The sequence below is a fragment of the Lemur catta genome, chromosome 10 (genome assembly GCF_020740605.2).
Source record: "Lemur catta isolate mLemCat1 chromosome 10, mLemCat1.pri, whole genome shotgun sequence".
NCBI lineage: Eukaryota > Metazoa > Chordata > Mammalia > Primates > Lemuridae > Lemur > Lemur catta.
Genome location: NC_059137.1, coordinates 42,446,619 through 42,467,216, shown reverse-complemented (window position 1 = coordinate 42,467,216; position 20,598 = coordinate 42,446,619). Strand labels below are relative to the sequence as shown.

Here is a 20,598-nt window from a genome sequence, read left to right as displayed (position 1 = left end):
TCCATTTATATAAAGTTAAAGAACAGGCAATACTGATCTTCAGAAGTCAGGATAGTAGTTACCTCTGGGTAAAGAATGTTGACTGGGAAAGAGCACAGGGGGCGGCTGGAAATGTTCTCTATCATAATCCGGGTGGTGGTTACATGGGTGTATACATAGGTAAAGTCCCTTGAGCTAAATACACTTAAGATTTTTACACTTTACATTATGTATTTTGAATCTCAATAACAATATTGAGGTTTAACAAATAACAAAAAGCTCAATAACAATGATTAAAAAATGATGGGTTACTGAGAGGGAAGTTTTGGGAGCATTATTTTCACCCTTGTAAAAGTATCACAGACTAGCATTAATGGCTATAAGAAAATGTTCACCTGCTGGTTTAAACAAAGAGGTGGTCTTGTTTGATCATACAAGGGAATCATGACTTAATGAATGAATTTACTTACAACAGCGCCCTCTTTTCTGACCTAAATAAAATATGTACCCAGTCTTACCTAACTTAATATAGGCATGGTCAGCCTCCAGTCAGGGGATATTGTTTGATTAGGCTTCTTACTGGCTTTAGACAATTTCCTAAATCTGTATTCAGTCAGTCAATAGAATTTACTTAAGGCCTGTTATGTTTCAGCTCCTGTTTTAGGCACTGGAAATAGAGCAGTGAATAGTCCGGGGGTGGGGGACTCATCGTGGAGCTTATATTCCCACAGGGAGATAAACAATGAGCAAATAAATAAATAAAATGTACAGTTTGCTAAAATGCTGAATGCCATAGAGAACACTAAAGCAGACATGAGGGTAGACAATGCCAGGGCAGGGCTGGAGGGTGTCTATAACTTTAAATAGTGTAGTCAAGCCTTCTTAAGAAAATGATACTTGAGCAAAGACTTGAAGGTCATTTCTAAGGAAGGTGAGTCAAAGCATTTGAGACAGAGAGGAAAAGTTAAATTACAGAACGTTGCAATGTCCCCTGAAATCTGAAAGTTTCCACATTCTGTAGCACACACTCTCAGGGAGGAAAAACAAAACTAGTCATGCATTTCTAAGTAGGTTGGGCTAATGGAGCTAGGGAGCTCACTGGAAATTCAGTTGATAAACATTCAGCACCTGGTAGGTGCAGGTCAACAAACCTACCTGGACTTTGCCCTGATGTAGTTTTGAGTGTCATGCTGTGTTTTACAAACTTTTTAATATTATCATCCCACTAAGGAGCTCCTTTAGAAATTTTATTCCAAAACTCCCTCCTATCACCATAAATTTTTTTTCCCCCTGGGCAGAAGGGTGGATAGAACAAGTGGAAGTCATATTAGGCTTTAATAAACAGAAAGAATACCAATAAACGGTAAGAATGAGTGAAAGAATTGCATTTCAGTTTAGATAAACAGCATGAGTAGAAGGATGACAAATGGAGCATTTGGTCATTTCAAATAGGCAGGAATGAAGGAGTTCCTTTGGAGATGAACACAATACAAAGGTTTTTTTTGCCATCCTTTTGTTTTATGTACTGTATATCTGTTTATGTATTGTGGCTCTTTGGAGGGCTGCAAGCCATTGTAATATCTAAAAGTTTTTCATCCTCCAAGAACCAATTTTCACCTCCTTGGAGATGCTGTCACCACCATTGAGATTTTTCTAGATTATCTGAGTGGGTACACTGTAATCACATAAGTCATGAAAAAAAAAACAAAAAAAACAGCAGAGAACCATCCCTGATAATAGTCAGAAAGAGATGTCGTGGTAAAAGAAGGGTCAGAGAGATCTGTTGGCTTTGAAAGTGGAGGAAGGAGATTTGAGCCAGGGAATGCAGGTGGGCTTTGGAAGCTGGCAAGAGCAAGGAAACAGATCCTCCACTCAGCCTCCAGAAAGGAACATAACCTGGCTATGTCTTAATTTTAGTACAGTGAGACCCATGTCTGACTTCTGACCTCCAGAACTATAAAACAATAAATTTGTGTTGTTTGAAACTGAGAGATGAATATGAATATGAATATATGGTCTAGTGGGAAGACCAATATTAAATAATTACCCAAACTTACAAAGAATAATAAATGCTGAAAATGACAAAAAGGAAAAGTAGAGGCTATATGAAAGCATGTAGCATGTGGCACTCCTAATTGAGGTTCTGGGATGGATGCGTGTGAAGAAGTCACATCAGAGGTAAAAGCTAACCAGGAGAAATACTGGGAGGTGGAGCATTCCTTGCAGGAGAACAACATCCACGAAGAACCCTAGAAAGAAAGGAGCTTGGTGTTTTGGTAGGTAGATGACCTGAAGGGTCAGTGGGACTGGTGGGTCCCGGGTAAGGGGACTAGGAGGCTGGAGGGTAGGTAAGGGCTCAATCATGCAAGGCTTGGCAGGCCAGGGTATGAAGTTTGGATTTTATCCTGCATGTAATGAGAAACCACTGAAGCGTCTTGAGCAGGGGAGTGCTCATATTTTAAGGACGCACGTTGACTGTGGATAATGGGTTAGGGGAGCAAGAGCAAAGCAGATAGTTCTGCTTTGAGCAGGTGATGTCATTAAATCTGAGCAGAGAACTCGAAGAGGACTTTGTTGGAAAAGTCAAACAAGTCCTCCATTCCACCTAAGAACAACTATCAAACAGCAAAGCCTAAAGACTAATCTGATTGCTGAAACTTTATTTAGTTCTTCCAAAGCCCCTGCATGCCCCAAATGTGATCGACACTGGACACAACTTTGCCGTCATCAACATCAGCTCGGAGCCTTACTTTGGGGATGGACCAATCAAATCCAAGAAGCTTCTCTACAAACCTGTTAATCATTATGAGGCTTGGCGGCATATTCAAGGTAAGGTTTGGACAGGAGAGGCCCCCAGTTGGGGATGTAGCACCAGGAAAAATAATTCCCCAAATATAGAAATCCCCCTTTCCCTACTGCAACCCTCTCCCTCAAGGTGGTGGAGGATCCATTTCAGCATATTCAGGAGGGAGTGTAAAGGGACCTCTGGCTGCTGGGGTGGCTTTATAGGAGGCATTGTGTACTATGGGACACAGACCCACCCTGCACCATGAGTTACTGTAAATATTTCCTTCCCAGGCTTCTCTGGCTCTCCAGTCCTGTTTATCGTTCCTCTGTCTTACCTGGTCATGGTGGTTTACACCATGAGTTAGGGAACAGGAAAGTCTAGGCCTGCTGGAAAGGCAGAGAGACTTAATGTGCCTAAATTCTAGAAGTGGTCATTGCTGCTATGTCGAGTCATTTATTTATTTTTTCTTATTTCCTGTCTTGCCCTGTCTTGCAGGCCCCTAACACAGATTTTTGGAGGAATTTGTACCTGCAAAGTTGGGGCTGTGGCAGACCAGATGGGGGTGGGTGGGGGAGTATGGGTAAAGAGAACTATGTGTTCCTACCCCAAATTCCTGGAAGAAAAAAATAATAATTCAATACAATGTGACCAAATGTCCAAAGTTCATGGAAACAGTTAATTTTGAAACACAAATTACAATTCTATTTGTTGCGTGATGACGTAAAACCCCAATTTTTATAAATAAAACAAAACTGTGCATTATCAATTGACCATGATGCTTTGATTGGGCCATTTTATAGAGAGGCCTGCCACTGTCATGCTTGTAGGAAACGTGTATACCTCCACCAATACCTTGGTCTCACTGTGTCTCTGATTTCCTAAAAAGGGCCCTCTACCCACTGTATGTAGATAATTTGAGAAAGTTACAAAAAAAGAGAAGAAAAGGAGGCTTAATAACACTAGCTGACCTGGGTTCACTGAATAAAATTATGCAATTATTACTGAGCTCTTCACATTCTATTGTAGACCCAGACAAAATTCAAGATCTTAGGGATGTAAGGCTGATTTGCTGGACTGCTCTTTTCCAATATCAATGGTGAGGTCTTTTTTTGTCACATGTTGGTAATAATCCATTGCTATTTCTACAAGTGGACATGCACAGAGTGATCTTCTAAGAACTGTTAAACACGGCCCAGTTTTTTTTAACCAACTAGGAGTTTATCATATGCTAAGGCAAAATTTATCTTTGCACTATGCATGGAGACACAGAAGCTGGGTAAAGCAATCGCTAAGGAGAAAAGAGGCACGTAACATTTGTTCATGAGAACTATTCTCAAGGACTTCAGAACCCTTCATTCTAATGTATGAACATTACAAATCAGTTATCTGGTTACTTTAAACAAAGCCTCAAAGAGTCTTTTTCTCTTGAGAGCTTGATTGCAATCAGTGTATGTACTTGAAAACAGTAGAAATTAAATTATTTTATTCTAATTGAGTTTTTCCCCCTAAATCTGGTCTTCCATACAGTAGGAGATTTGTGAGATTTTATTCTACAAATGAAAAGACAAAAGCACTAGAGAAGAAATGTACAAGTGACACAGAGATACACATATTAATATGTACATTGTAGCCTGGAAACATCCTTTCAAAAGCCTAATTTTTCTTACATCAGGAATGATGAGGCCTTGAAGATGGAATTGCTTCTTAGTTTCACTAAGACATATTTTTAAAAACCTAAAATTAGTTCACATCACAGTAACAACTCCAGTTTAAAGAGTGTAAAAGGATGCCAACCTAAGTTTCCTGGACTTTCTCTCTTCTCAGTGACAAATGAGATTGTTACACTCAACTATTTGGAACCTCGAACAGAATACGAGCTCTGTGTGCAGCTGGCCCGTCGTGGAGAGGGCGGGGAAGGGCATCCTGGACCTGTGAGACGCTTCACAACAGCTTCTATCGGTCAGTGGAAGCCAACAGGCACTTATTCAGGAGCTGGGTGGGAGGGGGAGGAAGGGGAAAGAGGAAGGAAGACCAGGAAGGGTGGTGGTGGGTAAGTGGGTGGGTGGGGATGGAGGTGGCAGGCGTTTGCTTTTGAATGGGTGGGAAAGTGACAGGAAGGCCAGAAACTTGGAGCCAAAACATTGCTTTATTTGGGCTGGAGTCCTGGTCTGTCTCCCTGGGGGAGGGGGTCTGCAGCAGCCCATGGGGACAGAGAAGGAAGCAGATGAGCCTTCAGGAAGGCAGGGACATCCCTTAGGATTTGGGATTTACTTAGCAGCAGCTGTCCTGAGCCTGGGCGCCTGCATTTTACCACCGGCATCCTGTTTCCATCTGAAAGGCCCAGGCCAGGCTCTCGTTGCAGACATATTTCAGAAACCCCAGTTTATTTATATTTAAAAATAATTTCTAATTTCTCAAAGTAATTCATGCATACAGTGAAAACATCAAATAGAACGAAAGGCTTTTATCTAAAGAACAGGGTCCCCTCGTTGTGCCCCTCCACCCCCCAGTCCCACTTCCTATAGACAGCCACTGTCATCTCCTTGAGCCATTTCTTACAAGAGTCACCCCCAGGATTCTAAGTTGATAGTTCCCAAACACGAATGTCTCTCAGGATCACCTGGAGAATTTGTTAAAACAGATTACTGGGCCCCATGCCTGGAGTTTCTGAACCAACAGGTTTGGGATGAGGTTCAGTAATTTGCTTTTCTAGTAAGTTCCTAAGTGATGCCTGATATTGCTGGTCCTGGGTCCACATGTTCAAGATAATGTGTGTAGAAATATTTCCTGATTTATCAATGTTGGCTCTCTATTGTGTCAATTGAAGTACTATTAAATTCATGAAGTCTCCTTGATGCTCGCCTGGGCTCTGGCTTTCTGCCACCCAGGTACCTTTCTCTGAAACATTGTAGTGATCTTTTGTGAAGTTTTCTGTTCTTTGACTTGTTCATGGTGCATAATCCTGCTGTTACTAACTCTGGGTCAGTGCTTTATAGTTTTAGGTTCATATATATTTAATTCATATTACCTTAGAGGATAAGAATTATCATATTCCCCTTTTTATAGTTTGAAAAGTAGAGTCTCAGAGTGGTTAATAACTTGCCCATGGTAATGCATGTTATGGCCTCATATCCAGTTATTATTATTATTATTATTATTTTGTCTAGGATCTCAAAGGTACCATTTTCTTATCCCAATTCATACATTTTCCTATTTTTTAGTCCATTTACTAAAGGCAGAAGGATATGAAATGATTTAGTGAGACAACTAGGGAGAATAATCTAGATCTTCTTCTGCAGGCATTATGTACTCCTAGCAGACACACCCTTTCTCCAACCACCCACTTAATTTCCATCTGACCAGCAACATCCTTAACCATATGGAACCCACAGCTACTCGGAGCTTGTAGAAGCATTGTGCAAGGAAGAATTGGCTTCCTGGGGACCCTCCAGGTTGTGAATACAAAAATAAAGTCAGAAACTGTATATTAATTAGAGGCTAAAGGGACCTCTGTAACTATGATCCAAGGGACCCTGATACTGCATCAGGTTGCTGCTGAAAGGCAAATGGCAGTTGGTTCTCCCTCAGGTCAGTGTTGATGAGTCGAAGGGGAAGGTCGTAATCTGACTCAAATGGAAAGTATTTATGGGGCAGAACATAAAACACTTCACAGCCCCACACCCTACTATCTTCAACCCTCAGAATATGTTCCAGCCAGGATGTATTCAGAGGTCTCTTGGAATATTTCAAAGTAGTTCTCAGGGGTGGGCGGGAAGGGAATCCTTGAAGGTTCTTCTTTTCCCATCGTTCGGGTTTTGCTGAAGTTTGTTTTTTAATTCATCTGGCAGTTGCACTATTTGTGTGTGTTGACTGAGGTGGTGAAGGCCAGGGAGCGCAGGAGGGGAGGGAGGAGCACACATTCTGAACGCACTGCAGAAAGAGGGCAGACAGGGAGGGGTAAAGGGGAGGAAAAAGGGAAATGACCATTTATCGAGTTACTCCTCTGTACCCGGCACAGGACGAGGAGGTTTACATGTATCCTCCAAAACAGCAACTCTCCCCTCTGCTTCCTTGTAAACCTGCCTAACCACACTGGGCAGCTCATTTTGGATCTTAGATTTTAGAATTTAGCAAGAGGAGTTGACATCACCATTCTTAATTTGCAAAGGTTATGGAGAAATGAGCAATAAGACCTTTAACATAATGCCAAGCAAATGCAAGCCTGATTGCTGTTCTTACTAGACTGAGAGCAGTCAGACCTGGCTGGTGGGACTGACTTCCCAGAATAAAAACAGACCCTTCCTCTCACATCTAACAAAGAGTTAGAACAGCATTTCTCAACTTAAAAAAAAAAACTTTATTGCCTTCTCTCAAGGAACTTTTTTAGATATCTTCATCCTAATAGATCCTCCCCCACACCCCCCATGCAATTTTAATACAAGACATACTTTATATCTGTTTGTGTATTATGGTCCTTTGTAAACCATTACAATAATCTAAAATTTTCTCATACCCCAAGAACCAATTTTGTTGCCCCCTAGGGGTAGTAACATCCCCATTGGAAGTGCATAAATTAGAGGATCCCTATCCTATGTTTGGAAGGGCTTTATATCTGTTATAAAAAAATCACTTTACTGTTACTAACTGAAAAGTCATGAATTCCTCCTTTGTCCATTGACATAAGACATCTTGAAAGAAGGAAGGGAGGGAGGGAAGAAACTGATGTTAATAGAGCCCCTAACACCTTCCAAGAATTTTCACATCCATTTTCTCATTTATTCCTCCTGAGTCTGGAAGATGGGTATTTTAATTGCATTTTACAGGTGAACTTGGAGAGAATATGAATCTGCCCAAGGTATGAAACTAAAATGTACGTTTCTGTTTATCCGATTTTAAAATCTATATTGTTTCTATTCAGCGAGGTCTCGTGGGTAATTATGGCCAGGCAGCCTGTGATCGTAGCAGATCCCTTGCTGTGATCAGAGCAGTGCTAGGCCTGGCCCTGCCACCGCAGCTGTATGATGTTTGAAATTCTTGCTAAGGGGAAGTAACCCTGAAATTGCTTTAAAATATATGCTCAGAATGGTAACAGAAACGCTACATACTCACCCACAATTCCACAACCTCAGCAAATCCACTGTTTTCATTTTTATCAGTTTCCTTCCTATCTGTCACCATTGTAGACATGACTTTTACCAAGCTACAATCAGAGCCCTTTCTCATGTACTATAAATATTTTTATTGGGCTTCCATACTTTTCCTAGTTATCTATTTTAATCCACTGGATGGCTACATCATAATTTATTAAAGCATTTTTTTATTTTGAGTATTTAGAGGTTTCTTCCAATTGTTTGCTATTATAAATAATGTAATGAACATCTTCATGCACATAGCTTTTTCTCTTCCTGTGGAGTATTTCTTCAGGATAAAACTCTGGCATTCAGATATTAGGCCCAAAATATATGATCATTTCTAGGGCTTTTGGAAAATATTTCCAAGTTGTTTTCCAATGGGGTTATACCCCTGTATTAAAATTACTCAAACTAAATATTAGAAATATTTTAAAGATTTGCTGTTTAGGTAGAGAAAAAAGTATCATATGGCTGCTAGCTTGTGTTTCTTTGATAGCTTGTGAAGCTGTATATTATTCTGGAAGCCAAGGTTATTCTTTAAAGCTGCCCTTTGTGGCATCATTACCTCCACCCCCACCCTACATAGAAATAATGATCTCTCTGGTTTCTCCTAGGACTCCCTCCTCCAAGAGGTCTCAATCTCCTACCAAAAAGTCAGACCACTCTAAATTTGACCTGGCAACCAATATTTCCAAGCTCGGAAGATGACTTTTATGTGGAAGTAGAAAGGAGGTCTGTGCAAGTAAAAAGTGATCAGCAGAATATTAAAGTGCCAGGCAACTTGACTTCAGTGCTGCTTAACAACTTACACCCCAGGGAGCAGTACATAGTCCGAGCCAGAGTCAACACCAAGGCTCAGGGGGAATGGAGTGAAGATCTCACCGCCTGGACTCTCAGCGACAGTAAGTGAAACATGCTGCCCCAGCCTCACCTGAAAAACATGTGGCTATTGCCATTTGGACTTAGCTACCATCACTTCAAGACGATTTCTTAGAAATCATAAAAGGAAGTTGGTTGTGAGTAGAAGCTAATTCATCAGTGCCTCTACCTAATCATTTTAATAACCTGCAATATATCAGAAAGCCCCATATATTCAGATTTGTAATAATTCAAGCAGGATTGTATTAAAATTGACCTTTCTTTGGTATGGAGTTGTTTTTTAAGTAAGTTAGTAACATGAATAAGATTTTCTAAGGCTTGTTTAATCAATCATAAGATGGTTTTTAAGGATTATCATGTATCTACATGTACACAGATGTTGATTAATTACAGATGGGTCTTTCCTCATCTTCAAAGCCAAATAACTTTGCTTGAAAACCCTTTATAACAGACAATTTTTAGAGTTAAAAAATATATCTGAGAGTAATAAAACCATTTGTTTTTCAAAATATTCTGCATTTTAGGCTTTTCTCTATTTCTGATTGGTCATTAAAATTAGTTGGAACTTCTTAGATTTCTTTGTAGTGTTGAAATTTTTTTCATTATTAGGCAGAGAGTTCTAATTTGATTCACTGACATTAGAACAGTGTCTGTACATTTTGGAGCCCTTGGAAAGATGAGATACTTCTTGACCACGCCAGCTACCACTTAAGTCAGGACCACGGGATCTCTCGCCAAGCCCCCAAATCTGAGGCTGTCCTCTGCATCTGGCCTCCACCTTCTAGTGACAGGTGTAGAAGTTGTGTTTTTCCAGCCACTCTTGTGTATCAGTGCCTTGTGAAAGTCTGAACTGTTTTGTCAGTGTTTAGGGATTCTTCATCATATATATTTTTTAATTTTGTGAAATTTACAAGTTACAGAATAGTACAAAGAGTAACACAGCAAACATCCACATTCCTACTACCCAGAATTAACAACTATTAACATTTTGTCATATGTGCTTCCAGCATTTTTTCATTGACTTATGGAGGTAATAACAATACAGATATATCAAAATCCCCTTTGATTATCATCCCTACTCTATTTCTGGTCCCATTTTCCCAAAGATGACCAAAATTATGAGTTTGTTATGCATCTTTCCATTCAATGTTGTATAATTTTAATATGTATCCATAAGTATACATATGCATACACATCATTCATCTTTTTTGAATAAACATGATTTTTATCTATCCATATTTATTTAGATCTGATTCATGACTTTTACACTTCTGTATAATATTCTATCTTATGACTATATCATGTCATTTATCCATTCCCTTTTAGATGGACACATAGATAGTTTCCATTTTTTTACCATCACGAACAAAAATGCAGTGGTCATCCTTATGCATGTCTCCATGTGTGTAGGTGTGAGAGCTTTTCTAGGGACATGTCCAGAAGTGGAACTCCCGGGCTAATTCCCTCTAAAGTGGCCATTCTATGTGCACTATGTCCAGGAGTGCATGAGAGTGCTATTCCTCATCCCCCTCTCTGTATATATATCTTTTCCCTACATCTATATCACTTGATAGTGTCAGACTTTTTTCTTTTTGCCCATCTCAAAAGCAAAAAATGGTACTTCCATTAATTTCAATTTTCATTTCCTTGATCACTAGCAAGGTTGAGCATCTTTTTCTATGTTAATTGGTCTTTTGGTTTTCCTTTTTGTTGATATACTTGTTGAAATACTTTGCCCATTTGTTATAGATTGTCTTTCTTACTTGTAAAAATTGTTTATATAATCTGGACACTAATCTTGCTATATATATTTCAAATATATTCTCCTAATTCCTTGATTGTAACCTTGTTTGTGGTGGCTTTTGTCCCATAGACACTTTACATTTCAATGCAATCATACCTGTCGATATTTGCCTTTATGATTTGTATTTTTTGTGTTTTGGAATTATTACCCATCCCAAAGTCATAAATATATTCTCTATATCTATTCTAGTAGTTTTAATGTTTTGCATATTTAGGTTTTTAAGATATAGGAATGTTATTTTGGGGTATGGTGTTTTTTAATATTTTCATTTTAGTCTTGTTTATTCACAGGGACAAGTCAGTGGTCCCAATGCCATGAACTGAATAAGGCCCCTGGTGACTTGTGATGCTTTCTGTGTCATACGCCAAGTTCTCATATTCCTTTTGGATCTATTTCTGAGCTCTCTGTTCCCTTCCATTGATCTGTGTTTGTTCCTGTACCATTTCTAGCCTGTTTAAATTGACTATCGATTTGTGAAATGTCTTGATAACAGTAGTGTGAATAACGACTTTCTTTTTCAAAATTGTCTTAGGTGTTCACTCACTATTCTATATTTTATCCTCATTAGAATTATACGCTATTGAAATCACGCTCATTTTTGTTTACAGGATTAAACAAAAACTGGCTAGTAGTCACTGGAAGTGGACGTGCCATGGGTGACTGTATGGAGTTTGATGGAGGGTTTATGCTGCTGGTGGTGGTGGGGGTGTGAGATCGGCAGGGTAGGAGTTGCTTCCTACAGAGTCAACAATTAGGGGAAAGAGGATGTGAATTAGAATGTTTCAATTTTAACTGAAAATATTTATTGTTATGCTGAGTTGTCATTGGCAGATCTTGCATATCAATTGTTCAGAAATAAAATTAATGCTTCTAGTTATCAAGTTTGTGTTGGTTTCCAGCCTAGCAATTCCATCTGGTCCAAGTGTAGGAAATGGAATGAATTAGATTTAGCATATGGCCCCAAACATATGTAAAAAATAATGTATATATATAATGTTTTCTTATATAAAAACATTTATATGTATAATATTTGACCATTAAAATGACTTTATGAGAAAAGTAGTGTAAGAATTATTATCATATTTAACAGATGACAAACCTAAGACCCAGAGGAGGGTAAGTGACTTGCCCAAAGTTATGCAGCTGGTTAAGTTGTGGGGTTTAGGATTCTAACCCGCATTTCAGTTCGTCCCCCCCCCTCCCCGCCCCTAAATCATCCTACAAATGTCTTCCATTTATCTCTTTGGATTGGCAACCAGCTGCTTCCAAGCAACTTCAGTTCTTAGAGAAGTTCCTTTAGTAGTGATATCCCACTTCTAAATTAAGGGCTACTTAGTGTTATAAAGTGCTTTACAATCTACATTTGAGTCACCTGAGGAAGCTGTTAAAAGATAGATTGCTGGGCCCAGACCCACTGAATCTAAATCAGAGGTCCCTTGAGCTATCCCTAAGTGTGACACCTTTCAGGCATAAAATGGATAAATAGGTAGATGCAAATTTATGATTTTTAGTTGGCATCAAAATTACATTCATTATTTTTCTAGCAGTATCTTCAAGGTACTGCTTCTTTTTCTGACAGGCTTAGAAGACTACTGGTTTATGAAGTTGATTTTTTTTTTGAGGCAAAACTGTACAAATATTAAATATGTCATCATATTATTCTGAATATGTTAGTATTCCTATTACCCTGTAATCTTCTTGTAGGAAGGAAGGTTATATTTTTATAAAAATATGTAAAAAGCTTGGTACTGGATGCAAAGGAAGATAAGACATACTGTTAATTGTGATTTTTGGATAATTTGTCACCTGCTGGACATAGAAAATAACACTCATATTTGGAAAGCTCAAAATCCAATATCTAATTCTCATAAATTCCCACAGTTACCTAAGGAGTAACATGGGGAATCAACATAATGGAAAGAGGAAACTTAGTATGAAGAGGAAACTCTGAGAATTTAGAATAGTAAGAATGTGCCTTAAGACACTTCTCAAAGATTCTAATTTGCTTATAAGCAGTAACTTTCATATGGAAAGACATTGATATATGGAGTGAAAACACTGTGAGTCTACTACTTGCTTACTGGGACCAAAGTCCCTTAAATTTTCAAAGTCTCAGTTATCTCACCTCTAAAATTTAAATAATAAAAATCTCAACACTGTCTACCTACCTGCCTGTGGTTATGAAAGTCAAGAGAGAATCTGTACATGGAAGCACATTGTAAACAGCCTCACAAATGTAAGGTAAATTTAATATTAAGGGCAAGACCTTGGATTCATACTTTTCTTGGGTTAAATATACGTAGGCTTTACTGGGTCATAAACTTCCCTTTTAGCCTGTGCCGTTTAGTAAAAGAGTTTAGTGAGAATGCAGGGAGGATTCTGTGCATGTCATCTTCACACCAGGAAAATCTCAAAATATCTCTTTCTCATCCTGCCTAGGCCCATGAATGGAAGGTGATCTCACTTTTTCTAAGTGTTTAATACATTTTCTCATGTATACACAGACTTGCCAACTGCTCCACAAATGCATTTAGGGAAAGAACAGGCCATACGACACTAAGACTACGGGCTATGGGGCCAGACTGCCAGGAGTTGAATCCTGTTTCTTCCATAAATACTTAATAGTGGTGTGACCTTGGCTAAGTCACTTAACCTCTCTGAGCCTTAGTACTTACATAAAGACTGTCATGAAAAGGAAATGAGTTAATAAATGGAAGGGCCTAGAACACTGCCTGGCATATTGTAAACACTATATAAATGTCAGTTCTCATAATCTTTCCATTCTTCCCAGCATCAAGAACAGTGTATATATCCTTGTGGAATAACAGAATTTCTAAGGCCTTCGTTTAGTATAAGGATGACAAATGGGTGATATGTGTGTTGCCACTTTCTTATCTGTGCCATTCTTTCATGTCTGTGTGGACTTGGAATCCAGTAGCCACTACCGAATGATTGAAATTACCAACTAAGAGAACACCTGTTTGCCTTTGATGGTTTATGAACTGACATAAACCATCTTTCAAAAGCATAATGATCTAAGAGATGGTAGCATATCTGAAGTGATTTTTTTTTTTTTTAATTTCTAGTTATCCCTCCTCAACCAGAAAACATCAAGATTTCCAACGTCACACACTCCTCAGCTGTGATTTCTTGGGCAATACTGGATGGCTATTCTATTTCCTCTATTATCATCCGTTATAAAGTTCAGGGCAAGAATGAAGACCAGCACATCGATGTGAAGATAAAGAATGCCACCATCACTCAGTATCAACTCAAGGGCCTGGAGCCTGAAACAGCTTACCAGGTGGACATTTTTGCAGAGAACAACATAGGATCAAGCACTCCAACTTTTTCTCATGAACTGATTACCCTCCCAGAATCTCAAGGTTGGTAGAGTGGACAGGTATTTACGTAGGATTATTTTTGAAGGATATCAGAAAAGCCTCACTTTCTTAAGATATTTACCCCATATGTGTGTCATGTGACAATTCATTTGTCTTAATGGGACCTCAAGATATGTCCTTAAAATCAAAACACCTCTAGGAAGGATCCCTGTTGATCCATTTTCTATTATTAAACCTTAGAATAGCTTAGCCTGTCAATACATCCCATCCAGCGATCTAGGAAGAAAGCTCTGAGGAATACGAATTTTGATTCTGAGAAAGAAGAATGCGGAACCTGCTTCTGGGAGGCAGGCCTGTGTGAGTGTTTCAGTAGCAGGCTCCAAGAACCACACTCTGTTCTTTATCAAATCTGCTCCTCTTTTAGCTTGGATGACACTGTGCTATTCTGAGTTTTCTTCTAGTTTTCTGATCCAGGTTATTAGGTCTCCACATCCACCACCAACCCCTACCCCAGAGTGCAAGCTCCTTGAGATAAATAGAGATCCCCTTGGAGTGCCAAGCATACTATGGCCACTCTCTGTGATTGATAAAAGCTGCTGAGTGTAATTAAGTGAACGAGGGCCCTGGTGTGGGCAGGGCTGCAGCACAAGGATTCACTTTAAGTCTGTGCAGGTGGCCCCTCCAAGCTCTCTGCATCGTACAACGTGCACAGAGACTGCAGATAGAGGCCCAGGAGAGGGAAAGGCAAGTTTTACAAATTTATAATTTGGACTAGAGTCTATTTTTACAGAAAATCTTACAACTAAATCTAAAAACTTCTTGGTTCTCTTGGACGGTTACCTAGGGCTTAAGAAATAAAATAAAACAACTTTTTTTTTTTTTTTTTGGTGCTGATTCTTTGGAACATTTTTGAAATGTCCAAGGAATGAAGAGTGTGCCAGTTTTAGAGAATCGTAGTTTTCACATCACACTCTTAGTAAATGCTTCATTTTTATAATTACTTGTGTTTTGGTAAAGTGTATATAGGTCTTAAATCTAAGCTATACACAAAATACCATGAGAAAAAAAATTTTTTTTTCAGAAAAATTTTTTAAAAAGACTAAACAAAACAAAAACCCTTCACCCTTCCAGCCATCTCTGTATTTGCACATAAACAGATAGAAGGAAAGACAGATGAGCACAGAATTCTTTTAAGAAGATGGGATCAGGCTCTATGTACTATTATTAATAAAAATGTATTGAGTGTAATTTTATTTCAATTTATAAATAAGGAGAAGAAGTGGAAGGATTAGACCATCATTTTTAATAGTTTATTTTGACCTGAGTCCTAAATTTAATGTTTTTTTTCCTTCTGTCTTTTCTTTCATTCCTTCCTTCCTCCCTTCCTGCCTGTCTCCTTCCCTCCATTGATTATCCTTAGGTTTTCTCCAATAGCTCTTTAATATAAGAAAAAAACAAAGCAAAATATCTTGTAGACTCTAAACTCTTGCATCATAGAACTTTAAAGCATTTCTAGATGGGGAAATTGAGGTGCAGGGAGGTTTAGTCACTCTCTCGAAGTCATACATCTAGTTAGTCATTCTGTTACTCAACGATCATCTGTTTGGGCTTCTACTTGGAAATAAAAGTTGAACAAATGACAATAATTAATGATTAGCACATGCACATTTTAAAAGCACTTTGCACATGTTTTTTATTTAAGATCTTGTAACAACTCTGTGAGTCAGACTCATCTCCGCGGAATTTCAGAAAATAAATGAGTAGCCCAAAGTCACATAGCGATTAGATGGCAGGGCTCGGGCTGCCGTTAGGTTCCCATGGCACTGCAGTCTTCTCCCACAGATGGTCTCGGCCCTGTCTCTCTGCCTAACCTGGCTGCTCCCCTCTGTTCTCCCGCACAGCACCTGCGGACCTCGGAGGCGGGAAGATGCTGCTCATAGCCATCCTCGGCTCGGCTGGAATGACCTGCCTGACGGTGCTTTTGGCCTTTCTGATCATGTTGCAATTGAAGAGGGCAAATGTCCAAAGGAGAATGGCCCAAGCCTTCCAAAACGTGGTAATGTCTCATCTTCCCACTGGCTAATGAGGGCAAGTCCACATACAGGCAGCACTTCCATTTTAGATATGGACCAGGAAATTGACTTGTAAAGCAAACATTTCCCCCCAGCAAGTCTCATCTTCTCTTTGGCTTCCATTATGAAATGGGAGATAAAAAGCATGGCTATGTAATTTCTTGTCCAAACCAAGACAATTTGGAGAGTGAAAGGGTGCTCTTAATAAATTATGTAGGAAATCAGGCCTAAAATAGGACTGCCTTTGCCACACCCCCCAAAATGAGACATATGGTCATTCTAGTAATAGATCACCAGAGAGAATAATCTTGTAATAGAATGAATTGAAAATCTGGGGGAAGGAAGGACACAGGGGTCACCAGACCTCAGCATGATAGGTAATGATGTACTGCACTAGACAAGGTTTCCCCACTTTTTCCTATTTCTAATTCCCATTTCCTATTTCTAATATTTGCCTCAATCCTATCACCACTCATATATATATACACACATGCATATATATATACACACACATGTATATACTCTCACACACACATATATGAATTATATGTACATGTGTGCCTCTCCCACTCCTCTGTGCCCTTGAGTCTGCAGTCAGAGTTCATGGCACTTGGCACTGCCTCATTCTTTCATCTAGAAATTTTGACCAGTAGCAAAGGTCTACAAAATCACACTTTACCAGTACGTGCCTTATTTGAGTTCCTTTGGCATACTTAAGCCTGCACATTTCTCTAGTTTGTGGTTTCAGGCCCCGTAAAAATAATTAGTAGTGGACTTTATCGATTCTGTACATAACACACTGAGCACAATGACATGTTTCCGATGAGATGTACCCTCATGTGCATGAGTCCCCAGGGTTCCCTTCCAAGGAGGATAAGAGGGGTTTCATTATCTGACTCCATCCAGAGCTGGGTCAACTCAGGCTGTCACTGGAGAGGAAGGACCAGCAAGGGTTGGGAGTGCCGGAGCCTGTCATGATACACCCGTCAGTCATTTGAATTCAGGAGGAGAAGAAGCACTGTGTTGGGTTTTGCTAAGCATCAGTCATCGTGTGGCCAGAGTGGGCTTAAGAGATTCTAAACGTTAGGACAAGAGAGAGAGTGCCAAGAATAGAGCAGGATCAAGATGATGTTAGGAAACCTCTCCCTGAGACACAGTCTGTGACTGCCCCCATTGAGGATCTCCAAGTTATCTTCCAAACCAGAACTGAACAACGGCTCATTACACAGGAGAGTGGGAGACTCAAATACGACTAACTTAAGGTGGCTAACACATGGCATACATTCTACTATTTTCCCCTCCCTCACCCTTTGCAGACTTTGCTAATCAATAAGCTTTCCAACAGAGGCCCAGACTGGTGCCCATGCAGCCTTCCAGGCAGCCAGGTCATCAGAGTGGGCCTATGAGATGAAACCTATTTCCATTTCCAATCTAGAATTAGATACACTATTTCTTTTGTCATCTGGTGTGGATACAAACCAGAAGGTATTATGCACCTTAGAATTATGAGAAATCCTGACACACAATGATGAAAAAATTATTTTGCCAGAGGGAAGAACCAGCTGTGCAGTTCAACTCAGGAACTCTGGCCCTAAACAGGAAGGTCAAAAACAACCCGGATCCTACAATTTATCCAGTGCTTGACTGGAATGACATCAAATTTCAAGATGTGATTGGAGAGGGCAATTTTGGCCAAGTTCTTAAGGCACGCATCAAGAAGGATGGGTTACGGATGGATGCTGCCATCAAGAGAATGAAAGGTCAGTGGCTGGCCAGGTAGAGTCAGCATTTCACTAGGGTGGGGAGAAAACTTGACTTCCTGTTGAATTTTTCCTCTATGGTCTTATATTCTTTAAACCAAAAATTGGCATGGTGTCAGAGATAGCTGTTTTGTGCAACTGAAGGTGATGTTTCCTTTGAGGTCAAGCATGTGATAGTCGGGATATAAATACAAAGACAGAAGCCATTTAAGCATCACTGTCTTGATTCCTTGGGACGTGATACTATAGATTCTTGGTTGTATACTGCTAACTTTTGAGGAGCATCCTTGTTTCTCTTCATGCAGTATTTCTCAAAATTAAGCATGCATCAAAATCACCTGCAAGGCTTGTTTAAAAACAGACTGTTGGGACCTCCACTCCACAGTTGGTGATTCAGCAAGTCTGGGGCAAGGCCAGAGAATTTGCATTTCTAATTAGTTCTCAAGTGATCCTGGTCCTGTGGGTTTGGCGACCACACTGGGCAGACCACAGTCTTCCTAGGTCACCTGTATCAAAATTCCTGAGACACTGTTAGAAATGCATCCACCTGGGTTCCTCCCACCCCTGGTTCTACCACATCTGAATTTCTAGGGTGGCATATGAAAATCTGTGTTCTTAACAGGCTTTCTCAATGGTTCCTCTGTATACTTAAGTTTGAAAACCACTGGTTTAGGGCCCTAGGAACTAAATCTTTTCCAGCTGTGTTCATCTCAAAACTGCTTAATACCTACCCACTTAATAAGGTCGGGTAACAAACATCTTCCAAGAAAGCAGAATGACTAGTTCACCGGCACCATAGCTAGCTCTCTTCTCTTCCATGTGAAACAGAAGTTTGTGCCTGACTTGATTGTGAAGCCACACTGTTGGTTTCATAGCATACAGGCTTGCAGTGTGGTGCATTAGAGAATGTGGTTAACTATTATTGTTGTGCAGCTCTATCTTAAAAGCTCTCTAAGGTTGCCGGCAGATTTTCCTTCTTTGTGACCACAATGTTGAGCCCATGAATCTGAATCTTATTAAATCATCTCTGCTTTCTGCATTATTAAGAAAACCAACAGAACAGAATGAAATAGTATCTATGATTAGAGATAGTAATATGTTTCTTTTTTAAAAAAATACACACAACTTGTTCAACAGCCAGAAATCTCTTTTCTGTTTTGCTACATTAGTCACAGGAACAGTGAGGATAGTTAGAGGAGAGAGGGAGTAGAACCTTATGAAATAAGTTTTTATTGAGATCTACCTGGTTTTCTGTCTTGAGCCCATGTGAGAAAATAGCTTAACAAGTCACGTCGGTAACTGCCCTCCTTTGGAAGCATCTCTTTGCCTGCAGAAATTTTATGCCCTGGTGCCTTGTTAAAGAAGGGCAGTTACTTAAGTAAGGGGACAACCTCATTATAAAGAACTTCATTTTTAAAATATTCCCAAGGTGTTGACCCTCAGGACCAGAGCCACAGGGAGGCTCCTGTGGTATGAACAGGGCACTTGACATGGAGTTTCCTATTAGTCTTAGGGGTACCATCAGCACCCCATGAGATATAGCCATAATTTCCAAGCACTTTCAGGCATGCACATGGCCACCATCACTCCATTCCTCCCCTTCTTCCCTTCCCCACAGTGTTATTTTTAGAAAACAATCAAAGTACACTGTCCCCAACTCAAGACTAATCAGTTTGTGCCCCAACCAATAGACTTCTCTTCAGCCTGATCTGGGGTTCTCCTTCTGGCCAAAGTGCTAGTGGAGAGACTGGCAAAAAGAATAGAAACAATGCACCTCAGTTTCCTGACTACCTTGCACCTTCTGTAAGATGTCATTGGAATTTGATTGTTTAGCTCAATCAACCAGATTGAGACTGGTTCACAGACTGGTTTGTTAAAAAATAAGTAAAATTTATTAAATAAAGTAAGGTGCATGCATTATTGGTATGGTTCATGGAAACTCTGCTTCTACTCCTTACTTGTCTCTGGATGGTAAATTTAGCTGGAAGATCTAGAGTCTAAAAGTTGGGACAGCTCCACCTCTACCAATTCATTTCCCTGAGTATCTAAAAGCTTAATCCAGAAATCTTTGGAATACTGCTTCTCATCCAGAGGTAATTTTGCCCTGTGGGGGGCATTCAATAATGTCTGGATATATTTTTTGTTGGACCACTTTTACCTAGTGGGTAGAGGCCAGGGTCACTGCTAAACATCCCACCATGCATAGGACAACCCCTTATAATAAAGAATTATCAGTCCAGAGTCAATAGTGCAAAGATTGAGAAACTGCTTCATAGTAATCTCTGGTTGTATACAGTTTTCCAGACCTAATGGTGACTGAAGTGTACCTCAAGGTCCTGGGGAACAGGAGGGGGCAGTTGATTCTGAAAAGGTGTAACAAAGAAGGATTACAACCCGTGACTTCTTTCCCAGAATATGCCTCCAAAGATGATCACAGGGACTTTGCAGGAGAACTGGAGGTTCTTTGTAAACTTGGACACCATCCAAACATCATCAATCTCTTGGGAGCATGTGAACACCGAGGTAAGACACTCTTTTCCTCTCTTTCCTGACAGATTTTTTTAAAAGTCATATTCCATATTGAAATTAGGAAAGATAATGATCTTAAGAATGTCAGCTTTTTAAAAAAAAAAAAGTTGTAGCTTCAATCTGAATGTCTGTCTAGTCCCATCTATAGATTGTGCTGAAGATTGCCATCATTTTCAAGGTAGGTGCTAAGGCTGGATCATTAGCCTCTGATGTGGTTCAGCCATTACTGCCCAAAGGTATCCCCAGCTCCTATGTGCCCTATCTTTGCTAATCCAGAGGTTTTCTCAACTACTACTACTACTAGGGTGGAG

General features: G+C 39.7%; 1 protein-coding gene across 1 annotated transcript in view; it reads left to right on the top strand.

Moving 5' to 3' along the window:
- The window catches only part of TEK (TEK receptor tyrosine kinase), a 104,097-nt gene that overhangs the window by 64,635 nt on the left and 18,864 nt on the right, over positions 1 to 20,598 (top strand). The window contains exons 10-16 of the mRNA XM_045562255.1: positions 2,647 to 2,808; positions 4,592 to 4,726; positions 8,514 to 8,801; positions 13,669 to 13,968; positions 15,828 to 15,982; positions 17,548 to 17,758; positions 20,171 to 20,281. Of these exons, the coding sequence (XP_045418211.1) occupies positions 2,647 to 2,808; positions 4,592 to 4,726; positions 8,514 to 8,801; positions 13,669 to 13,968; positions 15,828 to 15,982; positions 17,548 to 17,758; positions 20,171 to 20,281 (1,362 nt within the window). The remainder of the gene's footprint in view (positions 1 to 2,646; positions 2,809 to 4,591; positions 4,727 to 8,513; positions 8,802 to 13,668; positions 13,969 to 15,827; positions 15,983 to 17,547; positions 17,759 to 20,170; positions 20,282 to 20,598) is intronic.